The sequence below is a fragment of the Pituophis catenifer genome, unplaced genomic scaffold (assembly GCF_029215685.1).
Source record: "Pituophis catenifer annectens isolate HBS135680 unplaced genomic scaffold, rPitCat1.0.hap2 SCAF_3, whole genome shotgun sequence".
In the NCBI taxonomy this organism is placed as follows: Eukaryota; Metazoa; Chordata; class Lepidosauria; order Squamata; family Colubridae; genus Pituophis; species Pituophis catenifer.
In genome coordinates this window covers 163,958,617-163,983,595 of record NW_027256883.1, presented here as the reverse complement: position 1 = coordinate 163,983,595, position 24,979 = coordinate 163,958,617, and the positions used below count along the sequence as shown (strand labels likewise).

Sequence of the window (24,979 nt, the reverse complement as noted above, 5' to 3'; positions counted from 1 at the left end):
AATACGTTCAAATATTTCTTAAATTTTAAGAGTAAAACAGTAGGTTTTAAAAGTAGAATGGATGGGATGTTTATCAGCTACAATGGTTTCCACTATCAGAATGGAATTTATTTCAGCCTGTCATTCATTCGTTCATTAACAAAACCTGCTCTGGAGCAGATTTTGAACATGGAAGGAGAACCTGGGCAAAAAAAGAGGATGGCATCTTGCTATTTCTATTCATGTGAAAATGATTCTGCCCTAATTCCTGGACACTGGGGATGCTTTCAGATTATCAGGTTGCAGTTCCATTGAAGTCTTCCTCTTTCTTTTTCTGATGTGTCAAAGTGTAATAAAACAACATAGTTATTAATTGCAGGGTTTTTTTAAAAAAAAATCTGCTTAAGCACTATAAGAAAACTTTAGCTGTGGTAGGTTTTCATTTTTTTAAAAAAAATAATATTCAGGTAAATAGTAAGGTACATCTGTAATAATAAACACAAACACTAACAAATCTCTTGTAACAGCATAAGTTTTTGTCATTTATAATTGGCAATGTATATAACCTTTTGACTGATTTTTTTTGCCTATTAAGTTTAAACAAAAGCAGTAATACTAAGTTCTGCATTCTTTAATTTTAAAGCCATTTTTATGTGTGATTATGTCCTGTGAAGAAGTCTCCATCAGTAGATAATTCAAAAGTATTTAAGCTGAATTTCTTTTAACTGCAATGAGATCTTTGATTTTGGCAAATATACAAAGGCTTGATAAAAGTTGTATATTTATTATGTACTTGACTTTCTAGCATATACATTTTGTAATACACATTTCTGCCTTAGAAAGTGAATGGATTACCATTCTCCAGTGGTGGAATTCCATTGAGCCATGAAACTATATTTAAAATTTACACTATAAGATTGGCAGTTTTTACACAAGTTTAGTTTTGTTTTTTTTTTAAATCATTTAATCATTGCTGGTACATTACAAAACATTTTCCTATATTTGGATGAAGTAGGGTATTGATTTCATAAGCAAAGGTCATATATATGGGATAAGGGAATGATCTTGAGGGATAGTAGAAAGAGCCATTACCAAATCAGTGGTCAGATAAAATAAAGCTGACTCCAGGGTAGATTTGTAGCCTGAGAAGATGACTCAGACAAGACACCCAAGTTCTGACAAATGGGAGGGCGGGGGCGGGGGGGGCTCATTCAGACTGGCAAGATTCTGTTACTATATCCTTATAATGAAAGTTTTATTGGCCTGTATACCTTTCGTTTTGTAGTCTGCTCTACCTTGAAGTGCTGACACCATGTGCCAGCATGGTGTCACATGCTTAAAAGAAAGATGAACATTTGAAATTAAGAGCTGATCTGCTCTTATCACTTCTTGCTTGGCCCAATTAGAATAGAGATTACCCACCCCTTGGTAAGGCAAAAATAGATCCCATTTTTTTAGCCATTTTAGGCTCCTAGGAAGGTGACCTTACCTGACTTCCTCTGCTTTCCATCAAAAGTAATTGTTTTTCTCCCCTGCAATAAGCCTAACAGCCTATTCTTTTTACTGTGCTTCACTTTGACTTACACAAATGCCTCTTTTGCAATTGGCTATCCTTTATTCTGATGGGCACTATGCCCTCCTCCACCCCCACCTCTGCCTGCCATTTTGTACTGGGCTGCCTGCCAAGAAATGCCTTTTCTTCAGGTTCAGTAGTAGAACATTGAAATGTTGGCTGTGCCTTTTTTAAAAAAAATACTATTGTTTAAACAGGTTTAGCAGAGGACCAGTGCAATTCAATTAGGCAGAATTGACAAGAATTCTGCCAAGTATCCTTTTCTAGCCTAAGTAATAGAAATGTAAAACTGGGACAGGCAAGGGGGGCCTTCACCTGTCCTCAAAAGCCATGCCCAGAGAAGGAAAAGTAATGACGCTTGCTTTCATGGCATGGGTGAGAGCAGAAAGAAGGAGGAAATACCTAATCAGAGATCACATTGACCATAGTCTGGATAGAATATGTGTAGTGAGGACAGAACAGAATACGTGGATGTCATTATGACCAAAGTGCAGGAAGGAGTTGAAACCCTGAAAAACGTTTCCTAAATTGTCTTCCTTTCCAGCCACTTTATACGTGGAAGACAAGCAGCTGTAGGCTTCAGTGCAGAAAAGCTTCTGCAGATCATGCTAAGCTCTAGTATAGTGTAAAGTCTGAATTGGATGATTATGCAGAACTTCCTTGCTGAATTGAGTGCCACTTCAATAAAGCCCTTTCCAGTTTATTTAAACTGTCAGATAAAAAAGTCACTGAGACATACAGTTTAAAGCTTAATACAGTGCCCTATTTTGTCATTTGACCATGACATTGGTATATTTCTAGATGATTCAAGAAAAGCTTACTGAACAAAATTATTAAATTGAAATTTTCTTTATGTTAGGTCAGGTTATCAAAGCATGGGATATTGGGGTCGCCACCATGAAGAGAGGAGAGATCTGCCACTTGCTATGTAGGCCAGAATATGCATATGGCTCTGCTGGTAGTGTCCCAAAGATCCCCTCAAATGCAACCCTCTTTTTTGAGGTAAGTTTATGAATTTTTTTTTTGTTTATTTATTACAGGTATTCAAATTCCACGGTTCTAAAGGAACTGCAATAAAATATAAATGTATAAAAACTATGTAAATTATGCTTTTATATCATTAATATATCTATTTGCTAAAATAGTTAATATGGGAGCAGTGAACGATAAAACCAATAATATTCCAATAAGACATTTGTATTTTTTATTCTGGGAAAATATATTTGTAGAAGGTAATCATAAATATATTTTTAAAAAGTAAAAGTCTGTAGGCAATCCAGTTTTACACATAAGATATGGCATGAAAAGGGGGAAGCAATGCTTAATCATTTTTGCAAATGAGAGAAGATTGGGTGGGGTAGCTAATACTCTGGAAGAAATAAATAAAAATAAAAATAATCTTGAAAAGTGGGGTAAGTTGTTTGAAAATAACAGTATTAAATATGAGAGACATGCAAAATACTTAAGGAAACAAAAATCAAATGCAGAGATATAGAATGCCAAATGCTTGCCTTGATAACAGTACTTGCAAAAATGAACTTGGCACAATAGCTGATTGCAGATTGAATATGAGCCAGTAGTGTGATGTGGCTGCAAGGAAGGCAAATGCATTTTTAGGTTGCATAAACAGAAGTATAATTTCTGAAATGAAATGGGTACTTTAAAAAATGGAGAAACAGAAAACTGATTTTTTCATTCAGTGGATAAAACAGTAATTTGAACCAGTTATTCGTGCTAGGTAGCTTTAAATCTACAGAACTTTTGGTAAAATTTTCATATAATTACTACTTTCTGTAAAGCATAATCCTATAACTAAAGATATAAAAAATTATCTTTCTATCCATATAAATCTTTTAAATATTGCTAACAAGTGAATAAAAACCTGATCTGTTCTTATCTTTCAAACTTTGTAGCATAAAAAACACTAGCCACAAAATTATTTGCAGTCCACAAAACGTTTCCAAAATTGTTGAAAGGGTTGCCAATAAAAATATGTTTCCTTCACAGGAACAAACATTATGAGTTTCTTATCTTGCATTAGTCTTGTGATTTTTTTAATTTAACTATAACATTTCTGTTAATGTCCTATAAAAACTATGAGACAAATTTACAGTAGTGGGAAGTTTAATTGAGTGACCTAAAATATATCCCCAACTACTCTATGTTAGAATTGTGAGCTGCTTAGTTATCTTTTACAGTCTGGCAATGGCAATGCTTCAAACATCATGTTGCAGGGGTAAAATTGTATCAGGCTTGAAAAGGATCATGCTCTTGACACACCAAATAACATATGGTATATGTTGCAAATATTATCATTTAAATGCTGTTAGGCAACCAAATCATAACCAAACCAACCACAACCAACCCTAATCACAACCAAACCAAAAATTAGGGACTCCAAATCATAATCAGACTGAGAAAGGATGTGGAAGCCTATGCCTGAAGCTGCATTGCACAGAGCCTGAGGAATGCACTGATTTTGCTCAGAACCCTGGGAAAGGCTTAGTGAATAAAGAATCAGTGAAATATGTGCAATTTTTTTTTTAAAAGTTAAAATAAACACCTTTAAATCAACAGTTTGATTTTCTCAGCAACAATATGGAAGTGATTTTCAATTGTTTTTAATGTGGTGGTTCTATACTATAGCCTTGAATTTTTTTTGGTAGCTCCTCTAATATTTTAAGACCAGTCAGGTTTGACTAGGTGCTGATATTTAGCTGGGCTTATTACAAAAGAAAAAGAAAAAGAAAAATCATCCTAAATTTGGGAGAAAAATGTTTCAAGATTAGAGTGACTTCACTTTGACACATCATTGGCTCTAATAAAGTCTGGTGTAATGCTGATTCCCATGATTACTCTGGTTATATTGCCTGATAAACCTGTCAGAATATTGCTACTGAAAAGATACAACAGTTGAACTAAATACTTTATATATCCCTTTTCTTATAAATATAGAGGAAAGTAGACTCGCTGGAAGAGTCATCATTTAACTTTGTCTTTAGATATTAGATATCTGTGTTTTATCAATATGCTTTTATATGCGAAGTTGCATTATTTAAAGTTTGAGCTATTTGTTTGTTCATCTAGATTGAATTGCTTGATTTCAAAGGGGAGGATTTATTTGATAATGGAGGCATCATTCGTAGAATCAAGCAAAAAGGTGAAGGATATTCTAACCCCAATGAAGGAGCAGCTGTTCAGAGTGAGTATCCTCTTCAGCCTATATAAAATACTGAGGTCATTGCACAGAACAGTTGTACTGTCTTATTAAAGTACATTATAATAGTAAAAGTAGAATCCATGGCAATATTGTTCTTTCTCTCTGTGTGTGTCTTCTCCCCCCACCATAATATATGAATAATATTTCTGATTTGTGATTCTTTTTTCCTCTGTGTATATGTGTTAAAATATTAAAAAGAGATTATCTGTTGAGGCAAAAGTTCGCTGATATGACATGCTAGTTACGGTAATAATAATATTGTGTTGCAAGTTCTTTCTTCCTGTGGTTTTGAATACAACTCTACACTATATCAAACCTAAATTCTACAATGGTCTCTACAGGAGACTAAGCATATACTGGCAAGTTACATATATTCTGAATTTTTTTAGACTAAATATGAATTCCTCAGAAAATAAGATTCTAATATTGCAAATGCTATTCTCACACTCTTATCATTGCCACCTTTATGGCTTTTTGGTTTCTTTATGATTATGATTGCAAGATTACTATAATATGTTTTGTTCCTGATTATATAATCCAGGCCATAAGTCATTGTAGACATATTTGTAGGTATCTTAAATTGTTTGTTTGTCTATTCTTTGGAAATGTCCAATAACCACATTTCTTTGGGCAGCATGCAATTCCAATTACACATAAGAAAAATGTTTTTTTAAAAAATATATATATAAACCAATAAAAAGCACAGGACAGCCGTCTGTTACTATTTTCCATTAATTGAGAGAACAACTACCTCATCTCCCTCGTCTTGCTTTATTACTGATGAGGCATGGGAAATAGATGCTAAAGTCAATTGAATCATTTCAGATACTAAAAGATAAGATCCAGGCAGAGTAGTGGAGATTAGTCTAATTTCCTAACACACTTTTTTTTTTATCAAGCTGGAGTTTCCCAGGGCTTCTCTTCTCCCGCTTGTGAGGAAAAAAAATCGGGAAAATAAAGCCTGCCTTTTTATAAACTTGCTCTCTAAATTATAAAGAATATTATTCACATGCGGAAGAATAATAATCTACTGATACTGTAGGGTAGTGTTCTTCATTCTTTATGCTAGAACATCTAGATGGCATGTGATATTCAACAGGCTTCATACCTGTAGGATCAGCGTGTACAGGCTGTTTGTCCATCACACTCACCACACTATGCTTCTAATACTGAATCCCAGTTTCTGACAGACATATTCTTGCCAGATGAAGGTGTCTGTAGTTGTCCATCTCCCAAGGAGTTTGCCTATTTTCAAGGATAATTTTGTGTTCCTTTAGAGTGGTATCCTTTTTCTGTAACAGCAGTAGAACTGTCAGATTGAATGTGGGATGCTTCCATCACATCTTTATCCTTTTTCACTGTATTTGCACTTTATTTCTGTATCTTAGTTTCTCCTGATCAACCCCCTGGAGCTTATTATATGTGCACAGACCTACAACTGGCAAGGCATTGTGTTTCTACATCCTTGCTAGCTTTCTGCTTTTAAAAAAAAAAAAAAAAAACAATTTATCTTGGAAACAAATAGGTGATGTTGATTGTCTGTTCCTCCATGCACTGTTCCCCTTGGCTTCCTTCTCTGATCATGTAGGCTGTTATCCTTGTAAGACTGGAGTTTTATTTGTGCCTATTCTGATTCCCTGTTTGTTCTGTCATTCATTTCTAGGGCTTGCCCATTCAATACTATTAAGTAGTATTGTTTCCACATCTTCTGACCTTAGATTGTATCTGTATTGTCAAAAATTATGATAACAACCCTAAAATAAATTGTGAGTGGCATGGAAATAAGATGCTCCAAAGGAAGTAAATATATTGTGCCTGTGAGCCTGGGGAATCCAGAGTGGGATGAAGCCCATTAAATGGCTTATTTGGCTGTGTGTTGTTGCCCAGGGTAGGGGATTTTTATTATTTCTATTTGTTTTCTATACTATGTTATTATTGTTTTTTAAGCCACCTAGAGTCACTGTGAGCAAGTAGGCAGCTATATAAATTTTCTAAATAAATATTATTTATTTAGAAATAATATTTCTGTTATTATCCTCTATTCTAGGAGACAAAAGTCTTTGGATTGAGAACCCATTTCAGTTTTCTTGTCAACTATAGTGAAGTGGAAATGTTTTGATTGATTTAATATGAATATTTAGTAGGTTGGCGGAAAACCGGAAAAGTAGTTCTGACTGTACTTTGAAGACAAGCAGACGATTAAACTTGCACAACAATCATTAACTGACAGTGTTTTTGCTGAGTTGTAGTAAAACCCCGCATTAGCTAGGAAGCTAATTCAAAGACTCCTGGCGTTACTATAATTAGGACATACATGTAGTTGTGTTAAAATCTTTGGGTAGGATTTATGAAGACAGTCTTATTAACTTGAATGATAGGGCATATTTCACTGCTATGCTTCCTAAAACACAGACTGTGCTTGGATATTTGCATTTCAAGTTACTATGCAGCCCTCTGCTGTTTTAATCAAGTTGTACAAATTGCTGTCAGTGCACAGAGTTCATGTGCCAGCCACATTAAGAACACAATGTTCTGTGCTCTTCAAAACAAAATTGCTCTAGGCACAGAGAGAACAATAAGTCAACTCAACAGCTGAACTGATGTTCCCTAGTCTGGCTGGAATTTCTTACTGTGCAATCCAAGTGTAATTCAACCCAAGTGATCTCTTTCAGATAGTATTTAAGTAAGCTTTGATAATCATGTTATGGAAGTATTTCCTGTACTATATTTATGCAAAATCATTCTATCAATGAGTGAATTTAGTCGATCAAGTTTGTTGGCACAGAACAGAATGGGACCCCCTCAAACTAGTATGTATCTAATATTATATTTATATATGAGCTAATTATTTTGAAATTTATACATTACACTTTTTTCTAGCCACCATCCCCCACACCTCATACATCCTGATAAAGATACTGAGTAGAAATTATAAAGTTAACAAAACATTGCAAGAACCCATTTTATTATCTGGAAAAAGAGCTTCAAAGTTTACACTAAATGCCAAAGAATGGAACTTCTATGTTTTGCTACTACTTTTTAAATTAAGATGACATTTTCAGTTACAGTTACAGTTATACAAAATATTTTGCTTTTTCTCTTAATTTCAATGGACAGCTCGCATAAGTTCTACAAAAACAATAATATACAGTGATACTTTACATCAGGAAAATTGTTGTACATAATATATACTCAAAACTATACCAGGAAAATAAAACTGTCTTTAAAATAATAAAATCTTTGGAAACTCCTTCAGAGCTATCAGTAGATTCTGTGTTGATGCTAATCCAATAATGCTGCCTAAGAGTACAGGGAGATAATTAATTTCGATACAAGTCTACTAGTTAAAAGTACCGTAACACATAAGGTGATGCCATCATATTTTTGACCCCTTTGCTCCAGTGATAACAGCCACTAACAACTTCAGTACTACAAATCTTCTGTGTATCACTGTAGACAGGTTTCATGTTCTCTTAGGCCACTCATAACATACTTTAGGGAAATTATACAATACAACACCTAAATATTGCCTCAGATAAGATACTGAGAAAGGAGATTCACATTGCTCAAGAAAAGGAAAATTCTGTTTGGATTTCCTTTTGTTTATTTTTCCAAAAGTCAAACAATTGTTACAAGCAATTGGAGAGTCATAGGACAGGACTTGGTAAGTGAAAAGCATATCTCCAAGGATCTTAAGTTTTTGTGGCAAAAAGTGTTGTTTCTCAGACATAAAGAGAGTTCCTAGAATTTAGAGCCACAATGCAATCCTCTCTTTATTATATTACCAAACAGTATATAGATAATAGTGAATTAGATGGACATGCTTTTTGCTCTGTTTTTCCATCCAGAAAAATATACTTGTCTATTGATATACAGTAGTATAAGAGATTGCACTCAAGAGATTGTCAAATAGAAAGAAAAATGTAAGATGTAGAATGTGTATTAATAATAATGGAATGAAGCTCACATTTCAAAAGGACTTGAGCTCTTTGTTTATGTGAACAAAATCTCTGGTGGAAAGTGGTTTTGAATTCCCATCCAATTTCATTTTATAGCATTGTATGCTAAGTTTCTGGCATCTTGCTACATTTCAATTTTTTCATGATATGCATACTTGATGATCCACAGATACCTAAAATTCGTAATGTTGGCTTTAGTGCAAAAGGCTTTTAAGAAGGAGAAGGTTGTTTGGTTTTATATTTGTTTTATATTTGCATTGGCAATTTTTTTTATTAGAACACAAAATAATTACTTCAGTATGAGAAGGCCAAGAGTTAGAAATTACAAGGAAGAAGCAAAGAATTACTAGGGTTCAACTAATTTTTATACGGAATACAAATACAAGAAATTGTAGTGCCTTAAAGACAAATAAAAGTATTGTATTATGAATGTTCCTAGACTAGAAACTTTTTCATGAAATGCCTAAAGCATTTCTTAAGCTAGCAAAGTTGTCAGGGAAAGGTTGGCCATTGTAAGTAATGTAAACAAAGATGTAAAATGACAAAATGCTCAGTGTATGTAAAATTAATCCATGGACCACTCAAATAGTAATGTTAAAGATAATGAAACATTCTGACATTGGTAAACTAAAGAACAGAGTAAAACTCCATCACTTAAATTCAAACCATGCTGATTGACCTGAATCTTTTACTCATGTGAGATAACTGTCTTGAGCATTCCTTGGTTGAAGAGTATGGAATACACTGTGAATACAAACGTTACATTGCACGATGGGCAATTGAACAATCTTTTGATAATATGCTAGGCATTTAGAACAGTGTTGCCTGAATACAATTCTAGATTTGTTTGCAGATTCTAGTCTATAGACTAATCTCTAGTTTAGACTTCATATGTGACCTGATTTTGGTGATAAATTAAAGCAAAATTTGTGCAGAGATAGGCAATTGGTGTCTTGGGTTCTGGAATGTTCCCAGGCATCTCTTCTGATTTCCATCACATCTCTGTCTATGTTGCTTACTAAATGATTTTTAGAGATATGGTATTATATTGTATAACTCCCAGAGCCATTTGAGGGAGATGGATGGTTAAGATATATGAAATATAAATAAATAAATGCTGCCAAAATAAGTAAATCATTCAATTATATTTATTTGTGCCCACCAAGATCCAATAGAATGGTAGAATGCGCCCTATATTCTCAGGTGAGGCAGGACATACTTCCTATTTTGGTAAATGATTTTTTTATGATGGGCCAAGGCAGCCATTTTTATGGATAAGTAAGTCTCCTATAGTGGCCTGACCTTGAATGTGCCCATTACATGATTGCAAGCAGGGGTGGGTTCTAAATTTTTTTACTACCGGTTCTGTGGGCGTGGCTTATTTTGTGGGTGTGGCCTGGAGGTCATGTGACTAGGTGGGCATGGCTAGCTGGTCAGAGTCATTTCTGGAAGGTCCTCGCACTTATGACCAGTCCTCGCACTTACGACCCGACTCATTTGTTTGCTTTTAACACTGATCAGCTGTAGGACGGCCCTTTGAAGCCCCGCGGCAAGAGTTTAAACAGTTTTTTTCCCTCTAGTCATCAGCTGGGACTCAGGAGGCAGCAATAGATTGGGGGTGGGACCAAATAAAAGGTAAGAATAACGTGGGGAGGTGGGAGGGCGGGGGGGAGAACCGGTTCGGTGACGTCATATCGTGACCGCTACCGACTCCGCCGAACCGGACCGAACCTGGAGGAACCCAGTGGTTGCAAGATTCTTATGTACTTCCATTGTAGAACACACTGTAAATTAATAATTACTATATTTTCTTGATGTAGGCTTTAAGCTGTGTTGACAATCTGCCATGCCAGTATGCCATTGGGCTTTTCCTTTTGCAGTCATTGAGAGACATCTTGCCCTTCTGTATAGCCAATTACTGGCTTAGAATGAATACAGAATTCATGTTATTTGAGTAATTTAACACTCCCAATTTGGGGATTGATGGATTATACCGAATGCTTTGGAGATTGCAAAAGAGGATGGAAAGGGTTGGTGAGAGAGGTCATGCCCAGTCAGTCATTCTCACACACATATAAATGCCAGTTCCTACATTTGCGTATACATATACATAACTTCTGTCAACAACAATCTGGCTTAGCTTCCCTATTTGGATGCCTTCCAATTATTATTATTATTCTTTTTTTGGCAACATAACAGAAGTATTTTACAACTGCCTTCTTCCATGAATTGTTTTTGACTTCCAGTCTAGCCTATGGCCTTGATGTTTCCATGATAGTTTCTAATCAGTTTCTAATCAGGTCTAACCCTCCTTAGCTTTAATGATCAGTGAACACCAGAATTCTCAACCATTTAATTCCTTGTTACTAACCTTATAACTGTGTTTTATATCTAGGATCATATTTATGTGGGTTGGTATTCTTAGAGCATTCTACAACTTAATATCACTTTATCTACCTTTGAGAGAAAAAAATCTTGCATACCTATTCTTTCATGTTACTTAGCAGGTGTAATTGTAAAGATTTTGCATTTGTTTTTCTTTTATCCTGACTATACATGGACGTTCATAGTGATATTTTAGGCAGCATGTATACATATTCTCTTTTCTTTCATGAGCTATAATGCAAAGGGAATTATTCCATTAAAATCTGCACATAGCTTTCTTTAAGAACTGAAATCTTGTCGTTTGTTGTTGTTCCATTACAAAATAACAAAACAGAAACTATTCTGTGGCCAGGGGAGCTTTTTATCAGGTTTGCCTGATACACCAGTTGCGTCCCTTTCTGGACCGGGATGCCCTGCGCACGGTCACTCATGCCCTCGTCCCGTCCCGTCTGGACTATTGTAACGCTTTCTACATGGGGCTCCCCTTGAAGAGTGCTCGGAGGCTCCAACTGGTCCAGAATGCGGCCATGCGGGTGGTTATGGGGGCGACTCGGCGCACCCACGTAACACCCCTCCTGCGCGAGCTGCACTGGCTCCTGGTGGTCTTCCGGGTGCGATTCAAGGTATTGGTCACCACCTTTAAAGCGCTCCATGGTTTAGAACCGGGGTATATACGAGACCGCCTTCTGCCATCGATAGCCTCCCACTGGCCAATACGCTCCCACAGAGAGGGCTGCTCAGGGTGCCATCGGCCAACAATGCTGACTGGCAACACCCAGGGGGAGAGCCTTCTCTGTGGGGGCACCAGCCCTCACCAGCTCATCCCCGACCTGCGTACCTTTTGCTGTGCCCTGAAGACCCTTTTGTTCCAACAAGCCGGGCTGGCCTAATACGAATTTTATAATGGGTGTATGTTTGTTTTAATCTGTGGGCCAAATTTTTATATATTCGATTTTAAATTGTTTTAAATTTTGTAAATTTATATGTGTTTTAATATGGCTGTGCACCACCCTGAGTCCTCCGGGAGAAGGGTGGTATAAAAGTCCAATAAACATAAACATATTTATAAATTGTAATATCAATCTATAGTACTTATAATAAAGTAAACAATCGGTGACTTGTTCACAACATTGATAGAACAGAGACATAATACTCTGCCTAGCAACAAAGATAAAGCTGTCTGGCTCTTCCTTTTGAAGCAAATTACTCCTCTCAGTTCTTGCTCCTATCTAAATTCACCATGTTCTCCCCAGAGTACCAAAGAAATTATATCCTGCCAATGTAATGCAGTGGCATTTGGCCGCTTTTTGTGTTCGGGCAGAATGTTAGTAGCTTTTGCAGCATTGAATTCTAGTCTGGGTTCAAACTCAGGCAGGATTTTGCTGCCTGATACTGAGAGCTGCCATCTTCACATCATTGCCTCAGAGAACTGTCCACAATATGAGTAAACCTGTCTTCAGTTCTGTAGGCTAAGAACAGTTGCCTCTAGACGAGATGCGTGGCACATAAATGTAATAAATAAATAAGTAAATAAAATTTAGGTTTTTTTAAAAAAAAAAAGTTAACATCAATCAGTTTAAGCATGGACTTGTTTTAGGAATAGGGAAAAGTCAAAAACAATGTGATTTTGAAGTTTGTTTTGGGACCAAGTTCTTCTGTTATGCCAGCTATGGTGAAGATAAGACTGCCAACAAATAATGTGTTTGATCATGCTGTTCAATGTATATTGAAATGTTGGTACTGCCTTACATTCCATAACATTTCTCTCTCTCCCATACAGTTCAATTGAAAGGGTTTTGTCATGGCAGAATGTTTGATTGTAGAGATGTAGCGTTCACTGTTGGAGAAGGGGAAGACCATGACATTCCCATTGGAATTGACAAAGCTCTGGAGAAGATGCAAAGGGGAGAACACTGTATCTTGCATATAGGAACACAGTAAGAAATGTGGAGGGGGTATTTGTTGTCTGTTCTCTCTCCCCCCCCCATTTACTTATTTATTTATTTGGTGTCTTTAGCTCAAGTCTTGGCTTCCAGTATCCACCTGGAGAAGCCTATACAGGGTGGGGTTTTTTGCAAGATTTTTGAAAGTGGCTTGCCACTGGTTCCTTTTCAGACTGAGTAAGTGAGTGGCCCAAAATCATTAGTGGATTTCATGCCTAGAGCAAGATTAGAATTCCCAGTTTCTAGCCTGATACATTTAACCACTACAACAACCTGGCTCTCAATTTACTTTTGCATAGCTTTTATACAGATCTCATTTATACTTAACACCGTAGCTGGTAGCTGGTGGTAACTGACAGTAAGATTGTTACATGAATGTAAATAGGATAAACCATAGATAGAATTAAGCCATTATTTCAAATATTCTTACCATTTGCATATCCACTGTTTAATGTAATTTCAAGATTTTGAAAAACATTAAAGGATAACAAGTGCATGAAAAATTGAAGAGAATGCACAATATATAATTGCATCCAGTCGGAATACAAAGTGAAAACATTAAGTCCAGTATAGTATATATGTGTTTTGCCCCAAATGAGCTACTCAGACATTGGTTTCCTAGGCAACCCATGTTTTGTCTCCAGGACCTGATATGTAGCTAACCAATTATCTCCCTGTGAGTGTAAATATCCAGAATGCTGAATAATGTGCCTTATCCTGAGTCATTTCTGTTATTATTTTTTCCCATGCTTTGTTTTAGATATGGGTTTGGTGAAGCTGGAAAGCCTGTATTTGGCATAGAACCAAATGCTGAACTTGTATATGAAGTTACATTGAAAAGCTTTGAAAAGGTGAGAATGGAATTTCTTCAAATAACGAACCATCCTGTACACATTGGATGTTTACCCAGAGGAACTTTTCTACAGTGAATACATTTAGGAAGATCCATTTCCAGCTCCATCCGGCACGTTTGTCACAAAAGTTGGTAAAGATATGTCAGCTAGGATCACAGTGTTCTTGTGTGTGTTTTATTGTTTTGGGTGGGGTCCAAGACTTGTCCTAGGCTTGTTCCTTTTGTACTTCTTTTTCTGGTTGTAGAAAAAAAAAACATGTCCTGCCAAACAGTACTGAAAGGAGGGCAGGGCAAAATTGCTGAACAGGCTGTGCCCTTTTTAGGGTGATGGAGAATGTACCATCTCTGTAAAGTACAGGGAAGGAACAAGATGTACATAAGGTGGAGCATTGATGCCAATCTATAATGGGAAATGTTAACAGGAAGGAAACTTAAATGAAAGAAATCTGTCTACTCTCAGGAGGATTGTATAGACTTCTTTCATGATTCTGGGTTATCCTTTCATATTTTTTAACTCCTCTGTCTTCAGGACAGATTTAAGTGGAGCTGAATATATTTTGGACTGGAAAGAAAATATCAGTGATATCAATATGGGGCTAGTTCAAATTTTACTCTGCCTTAAGTTCTAAAGCCAAATATAAATTTTTAATTGAAAATTTTGAATATTTTTATATATAATAATTTCATTGCTTGCTATTAACTTTTGCAGTGGTTTTAAAAAGACTCCTCATTGGGATTAAGTAATACTAAATTTGAAATTAGCAAGAGTCAACAAATCTTATTATGAAGTATAGTTTAGTTTTACAGCATTACATCACTTTCTGGTATTTGATTATTGTTATAAATACTTGGTTATAGGCCAAAGAATCTTGGGAGATGGACACCAAAGAGAAACTAGAACAGGCTGCCGTTGTCAAAGAAAAAGGAACTGTATATTTTAAGGTATGTGTCAGCATTCTAGCAATGCTAACATTAAAAAACTTGTCTCCTATTGATAAGCCTTCTGTAGTTTTTTGCTCAGAGAATCTCGCCTTCTTAACATTTGTGTTTACCTTTCAATGATATACAGCTTTCTTAAAAGTAGAACTGTCTCTAAGCATTGATTTGGAGAGCTTCTGAGGAGTTGATATCTAGTAAATGTGGATCTGTCATAATGTAGCCAAAATAGGGGCATTTGACGTTACAGCTTTCTTGTATTAAAATTCTTAACTGCAGCTTGCCTATTTCTTTCCTATTGAAATGTTCCCTTTTCCCCTCATTCTTCTATTACTGATTGTTCAAATTATAACCGACATTTAAGAAATAAATGTTCCACTTTTCAACGTAATACTCCTCTTTAACCTCATTTAATCTTATTCTTAGGAAGGCAAGTACTTGCAAGCAGTAATTCAGTATGGGAAGATTGTATCCTGGTTAGAAATGGAATATGGCTTATCAGAAAGGGAATCTAAAGCTTCAGAATCTTTATTGTTGGCAGCCTTCCTCAACCTTGCTATGTGCTACTTAAAGCTACGGGAATACACTACAGCAATTGAGAACTGCAATAAGGTAAAAACACATCTATCCTTGTGGAGTTGGGGAAGCACTGGTGATGTTTGACTTCAGTATTTTCTCAATCTTTTTAATTTTCTCCAGATAATTAAATATACTAGAAATAAGTAAAAAAAAAGCTTTACAAAGCAAATAGATACATATTTCTATATCTAATAAATATAGAAAAGTTGACAAGTTCTTAAAGTTCTTGGATAATTATTTGTATTATATAATTAAAATACAAAATAAAATAATTTTGAAGCATTTTGGGAGCTAAGGGCAACTTTATAATTTATTTTTATACATTTGCATTATATAATTTTATATAAAATTTAATATAATGTTTAATATAGATTTGTGTCAGCCTTGGGAGGTAGTCAGACAAGACACCCAGAAATACTAACTCTGACTTTATTGTAAGGGTACATTGACAGAATATATCTCTCACCCCTCATCTTTACAGTCCAAGAAACTAGGGAGGTCCCTTCTGAGATATTTATCAAGTCCCCATTTCTTCTGCAGACTCAGCTGACAGTTGTCTAGTCTGTGGTTTTTCCTCCTCTCCCCCAAGGTCATTTCCACATACCATTACAGATTGTTATTGCATTGCCCATCAGTTTTTTTTCTGTAGACTCAGATGCTTGAATTGTTCCTTAGAGGACTACGTCATCTTGGTAGATCTCTGCTGAACTTACTTCAGTTCCTCACTGTCCTTTTTGCTAATCAGAACGGGAGACAGTACTTCAAATGGGGCTGACCTAAGCAGATTTGAATGGAACAGTTGCTTCCTATGATGTAGCCTGTGTTCCCATTAGCACATTCCAAGATAGCATTTGCCATATTGCAGATGCATTACCCTGTTGGGTTCGTATTTAACTTGTGACTGACAAGGACACTCATATACTACTGCTAAGTCAAATCTCCCACATGTTGTAGAAGTGCTTTGTATTTTTCCTGCTCAGACACAAAACTTTAAATTTCTCTTGCTAAATTCTATCCTATTCATACCAGTCTTGTGCTGACGGCTTACAGTAGATACTTTTTAAACTTCTCTTTAATCTAAATCAGGGCTGTCAAATTTGTGGCCCGCAGGCCAGCTGCATCATACGCTGGCCATGCCCATGCCCGGTTTAGCGAAGAGGAAAAAGGTTGTGATACGTCACATGACAACATCATGACGACGTGAGTTTGACACCCCTGATCTAAATTAGCCACCTCACCCAGTCCTTTCTCATTTGGATAGTTTGTGAATGTCCCAATTCCTTCATCCAAGTCACTGATTAAAATGTTTGTTTGTTTTAAAAAATAAAAAAAACTTTTTTTAAAAAAAATGTTGTTGATAAAACTCGTGGCTGACTTTTGTATCATTTCTCTGAACAGTGTATTAAATATCTTGATTTTTGTTCAGTATTGTTTTTCACCATTACATGCTTAAAGCTTTTTCTCCCAAGATATTCCTCAAGCATACAGATTTCTGAATATAGTACAGCTAGAACAATGTGTTAAAAGTGAGACAGAACATTTATGTTACTGAGTTAATTATATAAAAGAAAGGCATGTGTTTTTGGACAACACTATAAATATCTGGGCTTTATGAGTCATCATATAAACTTTGCATGTAAGTTTTCTGTTGAGCCTCCATTTGGAAGTTTTAAACATTATATCCATTTACATTTAGTCATAGTATCATATTACTATTTCTAAAATATTTCATTTGTAGCTGTACAGGTCTGTGCTCTACAATATCTAAATATCCAGTCCTTGGGGCAAAAAAATCCATTTTGAAGATTAGTGTAAGAGATTTTTCATAATTGTAATGACAGAATATTTGAGAGACAGATTGCTGTGATACATTTTTAAATACTTTGCTTTTACAGTAATATTGTTCTTATTTCTATAGAAGTATATGTGGCATTGTAAAACAATCTGGTAAAAACATTCTGCTTCTGAATTTTGGTTTCTGTTTTTGATAATTAACACTGTAACATTTAGCATATGCAGTATGAAGCTTTAGTTTTACTTTCCTATTTTAAAAATAGCTGAGGTTCATAGTTTTGTTACTGGCATTAGTAACCATGTGGTTTATTATGAGGGAATTTTCCCACCTTTAATTTATGTTAATTATAAGAATGTTTGTTTACAGGCATTAGCACTGGATCAAGCCAATGAAAAGGGCTTGTACCGAAGAGGAGAGGCAAGACTGCTCATGAATGAATTTGAGTTGGCAAAATGTGACTTTCAGAGAGTGCTAGAAGTGAATCCACAGAATAAGGCAGCCAAGTCACAAATTACCATGTGTCAGAAGAAAACAAAGGAGCACAATGAACGGGACCGAAAGATATATGCCAACATGTTCAAGAAATTTGCAGAAAGAGATGCAAAGGTTTGCACCTTGCCAGTATGGCCCCCTTCCAATCATTGTTAAATTACAGGGTTTCTTATGGAATTGTACAGAAGTATTGTAATAATACAATTTCCTTTGTTTGATGCATATAAAATGTCAAGCTTCAGTCACATTCATTTATTATAAATTATTTCCAATAATCTGGTAGCACTGCTAAAATTCTTGTAACCATTATACAAAAGTAGGAATGAAATAATTGCAGTCGTGTTATTATGACAGTAGAAATGATTCCTTTAAAGGGTTTCTCTTTATTTATATGTACCGGTAATCAAAATAGTTAACAAAGAACAGTGAGGTATCTTCCCTTCGATCACTTTATACATTTTCATGTGCTCAAAGTGCAGCTTTATAATATAGAACATACATAAAATTTCATATACTTCCAATTTATACCAGATATATATTTAGAAAGTTCAGAGGTTTTGTGAATTACTGTGTGATTCAGAAGTTGTGTAAACAACTATCATTTTCCATTCTGATCTCATAGCCATCTTTATTTTAGCAAATTTTAAAGTGTTCCTAGGATGTAATTTCTTTTTCATTGATCTGTTTAGACTGAAAAGCCTATTGTTTTTTAAACTTATGCTTGTACCGCTCCCCTAACGCCCACATGGGGCATTTGTTATTGGCTGTAGGAGGAGGCCAGTAAAACTACAGAAGAGAAGGAGGAAAAGCCATCTTCAGAAATTGAGCTTAAGAAGACAGTGACTGAAGGCAGTGAATCAGAGGGCCATGTATGACTGTGCAGCAGAAGGACAATCCTGAATTTAGCCTGCACCCAGACAGGTTTCTGAAGAACTCAGAAATTCTACAGTGTTTAATGTAAAGTTTGTTTCAATAGGCATTATTGTGGAAGCAAAAGCCTATCCAGAAGCTTCACAAGAAATGATAAAATTACTGCTACTGCTGTGACCATGCTCAGCAGTGCACCATAAACCAAGGACAGCATGGGACCACTTCAAGTGGAACAAATGGTTCAGTAACAAATACCCACAATGGTTCTTGATTATAGATGGCTCAGAGCTCATTTCAGTTTGCATCAGGCAGTGACCAGGATAGGGCCCTACAGTGATAAGAATACAGGAGCTGTCAGTTGTATAGATTTGGCATTGCATTTGGTTGTGTTCGTGGTAGCATCACATGGGTATATTCTGCATGTCAGAAAGAAAGGCCCAAGTGCTACCAATTCAAGGTGCCACTCTCGTGTTAGTAGAATCAAGTGGAAAACATTTTTAAAAGTCAGACTCCTGGGATGTTATTCTCTCTGTCTTGTAGTTCCAATGGGTTTCTGTAGCACAATAGTTTCTCAGGGAACTGAGTAGTCCAAATCGTGCTATTATTGTTGTTCTTGTTATTAAATGATTGCTTGCTGGCAAGGTCCCCAATCAATTGATGACTGAGTACAGCAGAAATGCCAGCTTCTGGGCGTGAGCATTTCCCACCTCTCATTCCCCACTGGGGTATAAATATGATCAGCACCAAACAGCGCTGATTAGCTGCTGCAGGATTAGCTGGACTGAACGAGGCCACTCCCCCCCCCCCACCTTCCAGGATCAGTTGAGTGTGGACATAGGGATGCTCGAGGACAGTAGCCTTTTTCCTTTTTAATGCATTTTTTGTGCTGTGTGGGACAAATGTATGCAGTAATCAACTTGAATTATGTGTTGAGACCTATTGAATGCATTGCTCAAGTTTATAACATAGTAGCAATCAGGATATTTTTTTAAAAAGAAAGAAAAACATTTTCTTTCAAAAAAATCTTTATGATTAGTTTTATCAGTAATACAGTGACATGTTTTGCAACATTAAAAACACTTTTAGAAACTAAATTCGTAATTCGGTTTTAAAACTTTTTGCTCATTCTGGGAATCCTTCTTTAAACTCTTGTTTGGATCCCCCTGAAGCTGTCAGCTTGTTTTTGAATGCTTTGTAAAACAAAGTGGGTCCACTCTTAATGCTATAAATGGTAGGGCGGGCAGTGTTTTAGACGTGAAGGTGAAAAAGCTGATTCAGAGTGCACGAAAGTGCAAACAACACCTATCGGCAACTCTTTAAACCAAACTCATCTTTTTCCAGAATTGCACACCAAACCTTCAGGAGATCCTGGGAAAAAATGAGGCTGCTTCAGGAAAATGGCTTTGAATCTGAAGTGCCAAACCATTTTGCCTTCAAATCCAAAACACTACTCAGCCCTAATAAATATTTCTTAAATATTTTTTTCAGGATAAAGCAGTGAGTATTTGCTGCAGATGGCTCATATCAGTCTGCATTCTATCTCAATCATTCATTAATAGCACTGAAATTCATTTGAGTGTTCATTCCTAGGGAAATATAATTTTACTTAAGCCCCATTGGCAGCATGTTTGCCTCATTGCTTTCAGTGGTGCTTATGAAACTAATTTTTTCTCTGGGTCTGGATCAACATGTTTACTGATCTGTGATGGAACATTACATTTCATCGTGCATAGAGCTGTACCTCCATTACAGAATGTGTAGGGCATTTTGCTTTCCTGTATGTCAGATGGGCAACACTGCTATATTTTAAATTTGTTTAGTATTTTCAATGTTAATTTCTCTTGGAGTTTAACACATGCTTAACTTTTTTTTCCCTGGTGGTTTTCTTCTCTGATAAAATGCAGTTTTATGTTCTTTTCTTCTTCCTTTCTTTTCTCATTGAAATCATTGTTCTCTCTTTTCTGCTATTATTCCACTGTTTAATTATATATAGGTAGTTCTCGACTTACAACAGTTCAGTTTACAACAGTTTACAAACAGACTGTTTGAAGTTACAACGGCACTGAAAAAAGTTTATTGGATTTATTGGATTTCTATACCGCCCTTCTCCCAGGGGACTCAAGTGACTTATGACTACTTTTCATATTTACAACCATTGCAGCATCCCCCCAGTCACATAATCAAAATCGAGACACTTGGCAACTGACTCATATTTATGACGATTGCAGTGTCCCGGGGTTATGTTATCCCCTTTTGTGACTTCCTGACAAGCAAAGTCAATGGGGAAGCCAGATTTACTTAACAACCATGTTATTAACTTAATGATTACAGTGATTCACTTAACGATGCTGGCAAGAAAGGTCATAAAATGGGGCAAAGCTCACTTAACAACAATTAGCAACAGAAATTTGAGCTCAGTTGTGGTCGTAACTCAAGGACTACCCGTATTAACATGAACAGAGAAGAGATAAAACTTCATTGGCATTATTTTTACACTTAAGTGAAACTTTAAGTTCCTTTGTTTTAATAACATGGAGATATACCCAGTCTCGGATTAGGAAAGCAGTATCTATTGGTAGTAGGCAGATCTTCTGATGGTGCTATCTGAAATCTGAATGATAGATTCTTGTTGGTAGATTCTGTTCATTTTAACAGAAACTAAATTTTATTTACCACGGTTAATGTAGCTTTTGATTTGTTATATACCTCTCCACATGTACCCAAATTTCTGTACAGGATGCTAAGATATGGAAGGAATAATAGGGCTGTCTAGAGTACACTGACCAGCAATTTCGGATACATGTCCCAATGTTCATTTTGTTACATAGCCGATTATATTATATTTCTATACCAAATTATAGAGTTCAACATTATTTTCATGAGCCATATTGACATAGAAGGGAGCAACTCTTTCAGATTTAGAGTGCAAGTTATAATTCTCATTTTTGCTTTCTGTGTTCATAAACTGTATGAATTATTGAAAGTCTTAATATAATAAGCATCCACAATAAACAAAGAAGATAAAAATTCGTTCTGAATGAAAATTATCCAACAATAGCAAAAGAATGATTTTTTTTGTGTTGCAATATTTCACCACTGACACAATTTAGTACAAGCAGTAATGTGTCCTGTTGCCTGCTATTTGTTTTTTCAAAGAAGAACATGAGCAAATGGAATGTCAGTCTTAGACTATAGATGGATATGTTATTTTGTTTTGTTTGAACAGCGAATTTTGAGAAGACTCAGCTTGATCTTCCAGAAGATGTTGATTTACGATGCTAGCTATGGTTTCAGTTTCACCATGAATGTTTTCGCTACAAAAAAAATATTTTCTGTTTGAAATAGATAAAACTTTAATGAGTAGAGGCATCTCCCAGCTAGGGAGGATTAGCATATGCTATTGCCCTCCAAATATTATGTGGTATCCAAAATGTGTTCCAATTCTTTTAGAAAGGTTACTTGCTGTGGGCCTAAAATCTGTGACTGAAATAAAGTCACATTTGTTTTAGACTTTCCACCTGTACCAGTTCCTATATTTTTATGCTATCTGTCATAATTTTAACATGGAATCCTGGGCTTTAACTAATCTTCCCTTTCTCTCATATCTGTACCATTACTCTCGTTTCTCACCAAATTAACACTAAACTCACAACTTTGCCGAGGGTATCTGTTTAGTGTGATGTGGCTTGGAAATATATACCTCTAAGGTGGATGTTGAACATTTCCTGTTTTGCATCCTGTAGATTCTTAGCTTATTTTTAGTTACATGACTGTTGGAACATCAAGATAACTACATCTACCTCAGTAATGTGGCTTTTCTTTTGTTATTCAACTCAGCCATTTGATGCTTGACTACTTGCTCTAAATTAAGTAGTTTTTTCAGAACTATTCTATGCTGAAGAGAAATTCAGTTTTATTATTTCATATATATGGATTATATTTTGCTAAGGATAGTATAGAGAGAGAAAATAAAATAATTCAGTTCAGCCATCAGTGAGATTTCTATATGATTTTTCTTCTCAACTATCTTTTTTTAAAGAAATGACCACATGATTGCTACTGATAGGAATCAATTATCCTTTGCTATCCAGACGTTGCTATACATATGTAGTTGCTAGTAAACTACTCAAAGGCTATTTTTGTTGAGGTCTCCTGTTGAAGAAAGAAAAATATAATCATTAGCAGTACAGTACACAACTTCAGGAACTGTTTTCTTAGATATATCAATTGTTTTCAAAAACAATAATTGTTTTGTTTAACTTAAATTGCCCCTGGATTGGACAAATGTTTTTATTATCTGTGGACTCTTAGAAATGCTAATATATAGTGCTCTCACCAGGAACAGGTTTGCCAGTATCAATGCTCCACTAATGGATCTTATATAACATGAAATAGATGAATTGTTCACTAATTTGTGCAATCTTGCTGTTTTGATTTCTACTCACTCACATGGGCTTTGTGATTTCTACTCACTCACATGGGCCGTAATCCACATTATATCAGTTTCAAAATTTTACATTATGACTGACTAACTATTGGCTTACACAGTTTGATGCTCATTTCTGATATACACAGAGAATACCAAATACTTAAATTCCTGTATTTCTCTCTAATCTTCATTTTTCTATTTCATTTTGCTAATGGAGGCAAACTTTGACATCTATATGATACCTAATATATTTTCATCTATTTCCATAAGGCCTTAATTCCACAGTCAATAAGTAAACTAATCTGGCCCATTATTCCTGACTGCTTTTTTTCTTTTTCCCCTTGTGATGCCCTACCTAAAGGATCAATAGATTTTGATCAAAGATATATCATTATATTTGACCTTGGTAGCTAGCAAAACATGCAGTTGTGTCAATTTGCCTATTTCTTAGGTCACAGGAAAAGACCAGGACTTCTGCCTATAGCTCTGATGGACTCTCAGAGATATTCATGAAGAATGAGAATATTTCACTGTTTCAAAGTGCCTCTAAATCCTAATTTTGCAGATTACCAGTCTCTCACTTTGTGCCTGTTAGCCATGCTAAATTCAATGACCCACTCAAGACTAAAATGCAGATCTATATAGTACTTCACAGAATTATGTCCAAACCAACCTGATTTTGCTTTCCACATGAAGTATTTTCTGGGTAGCGTGGCCTAGCAATGCCTATTGGTGTCTTAAGAACATAATGCCTGAAAAAATAGGCTAACAGTCCTTCCAAAGGAATATTGCTACTGCGGGTTTTCTCTATAAATATTACAGATGTGTAGAAATATAAATATTACAGATATGTAGAAATGGTCAATTATCCTGTGTAATGTCTATTGCTGTGTCTATTTTCCTACTTTCTAAGTCCTCACCTATCCTGAATTACTTGTAAAGTGGAGTGCCAAGTTAACAGTTCGAAGAGTTTTCAAATGGGACAGATGGATTTGTGAAGGGTAGGTCTGTAAATAAAACTACTGACTAAGATGCAGCTTCTATCTTAACGAAGAATGTATCTTAGGTAACAGACGGTGGGAGGGAAATAAAGAGAAGTTGCTGTCTTATTTTGCTTTGTGAGTCATCCTTCTGAAAGCATTTACCTGCTCAATGTGGCAAACAGAATGTTGCAATAATGGGCTTTAGCTTTAATTTCTCCAAGCAATGTTTTACTTCTTTCATTCTCCAAAGTTTAGCTTGTATATAAATATGTACTAAGCACACCAGAATTATGCAGGCATTGTATTGTGTATCGTGTTTTTCTTGAATCCTGGTAGATTCTGCCCCACTAATAGTAAAAGCTATCTTGGAAAGCTGTATATTGGAACTCAGCAAGATGTAAGATTGAAGTTAGTTTAAAATACTCAAGCTTCAGAGGTTGATATGTGAGAAACCTCAACTCATTTTAATAGTATTAAATGTATCAGAAAAATTATAAAACAGTCCTTTAAAGTTTAAACTGCTAAAATGGAACGCCTCCTTTACTAACCACGCAACTGACACTTCAGTGACAGAAAGCACAGGGCAACAGTGGAAACTGAATCCCAGTTGAAGACACATAATGCAATGCTATTACTTTGATTTTCTGCAATATATAAAGAGTTACGATATTGATGCTGCAAGGCTTGTGCATTTTTCTTAAAGGATTAACTATTATGTTTGGAGTGAGCTATACAATAGCCTCCACATTACACTTCTAAGACTTTGCTGAGACAAGTAATGGATATCATTACTGCAAGGACAGTTGTCCAAGGACAGTTGTTCCGCATCCAGCCTGAAATTGCAAATTGCAAAATTGTTTAAGGGAGGAAAAACTGCTTTTGTGGCTATATCAATGCTCTGTATTGCTTGCTTCTTTTGAGAAGCCAGGTTGTTTATATTTGTGTTGTTACTCATTTACCTTACTTTACATTTGCTACTGTAA

At 35.7% G+C, this 24,979-nt stretch overlaps 1 protein-coding gene across 1 annotated transcript in view; it reads left to right on the top strand.

Annotated features, from left to right (window-relative positions):
- FKBP5 (FKBP prolyl isomerase 5) overlaps window positions 1-22,047 on the top strand; it is a 41,763-nt gene extending 19,716 nt beyond the window's left edge. Inside the window, exons 4-11 of the mRNA XM_070941454.1 lie at window positions 2,412-2,554; window positions 4,640-4,754; window positions 12,897-13,053; window positions 13,820-13,910; window positions 14,771-14,854; window positions 15,275-15,460; window positions 17,589-17,828; window positions 18,485-22,047. Of these exons, the coding sequence (XP_070797555.1) occupies window positions 2,412-2,554; window positions 4,640-4,754; window positions 12,897-13,053; window positions 13,820-13,910; window positions 14,771-14,854; window positions 15,275-15,460; window positions 17,589-17,828; window positions 18,485-18,589 (1,121 nt within the window). The 3' untranslated portion in view covers window positions 18,590-22,047. The remainder of the gene's footprint in view (window positions 1-2,411; window positions 2,555-4,639; window positions 4,755-12,896; window positions 13,054-13,819; window positions 13,911-14,770; window positions 14,855-15,274; window positions 15,461-17,588; window positions 17,829-18,484) is intronic.
- Window positions 22,048-24,979: the final 2,932 nt, after the last annotated feature.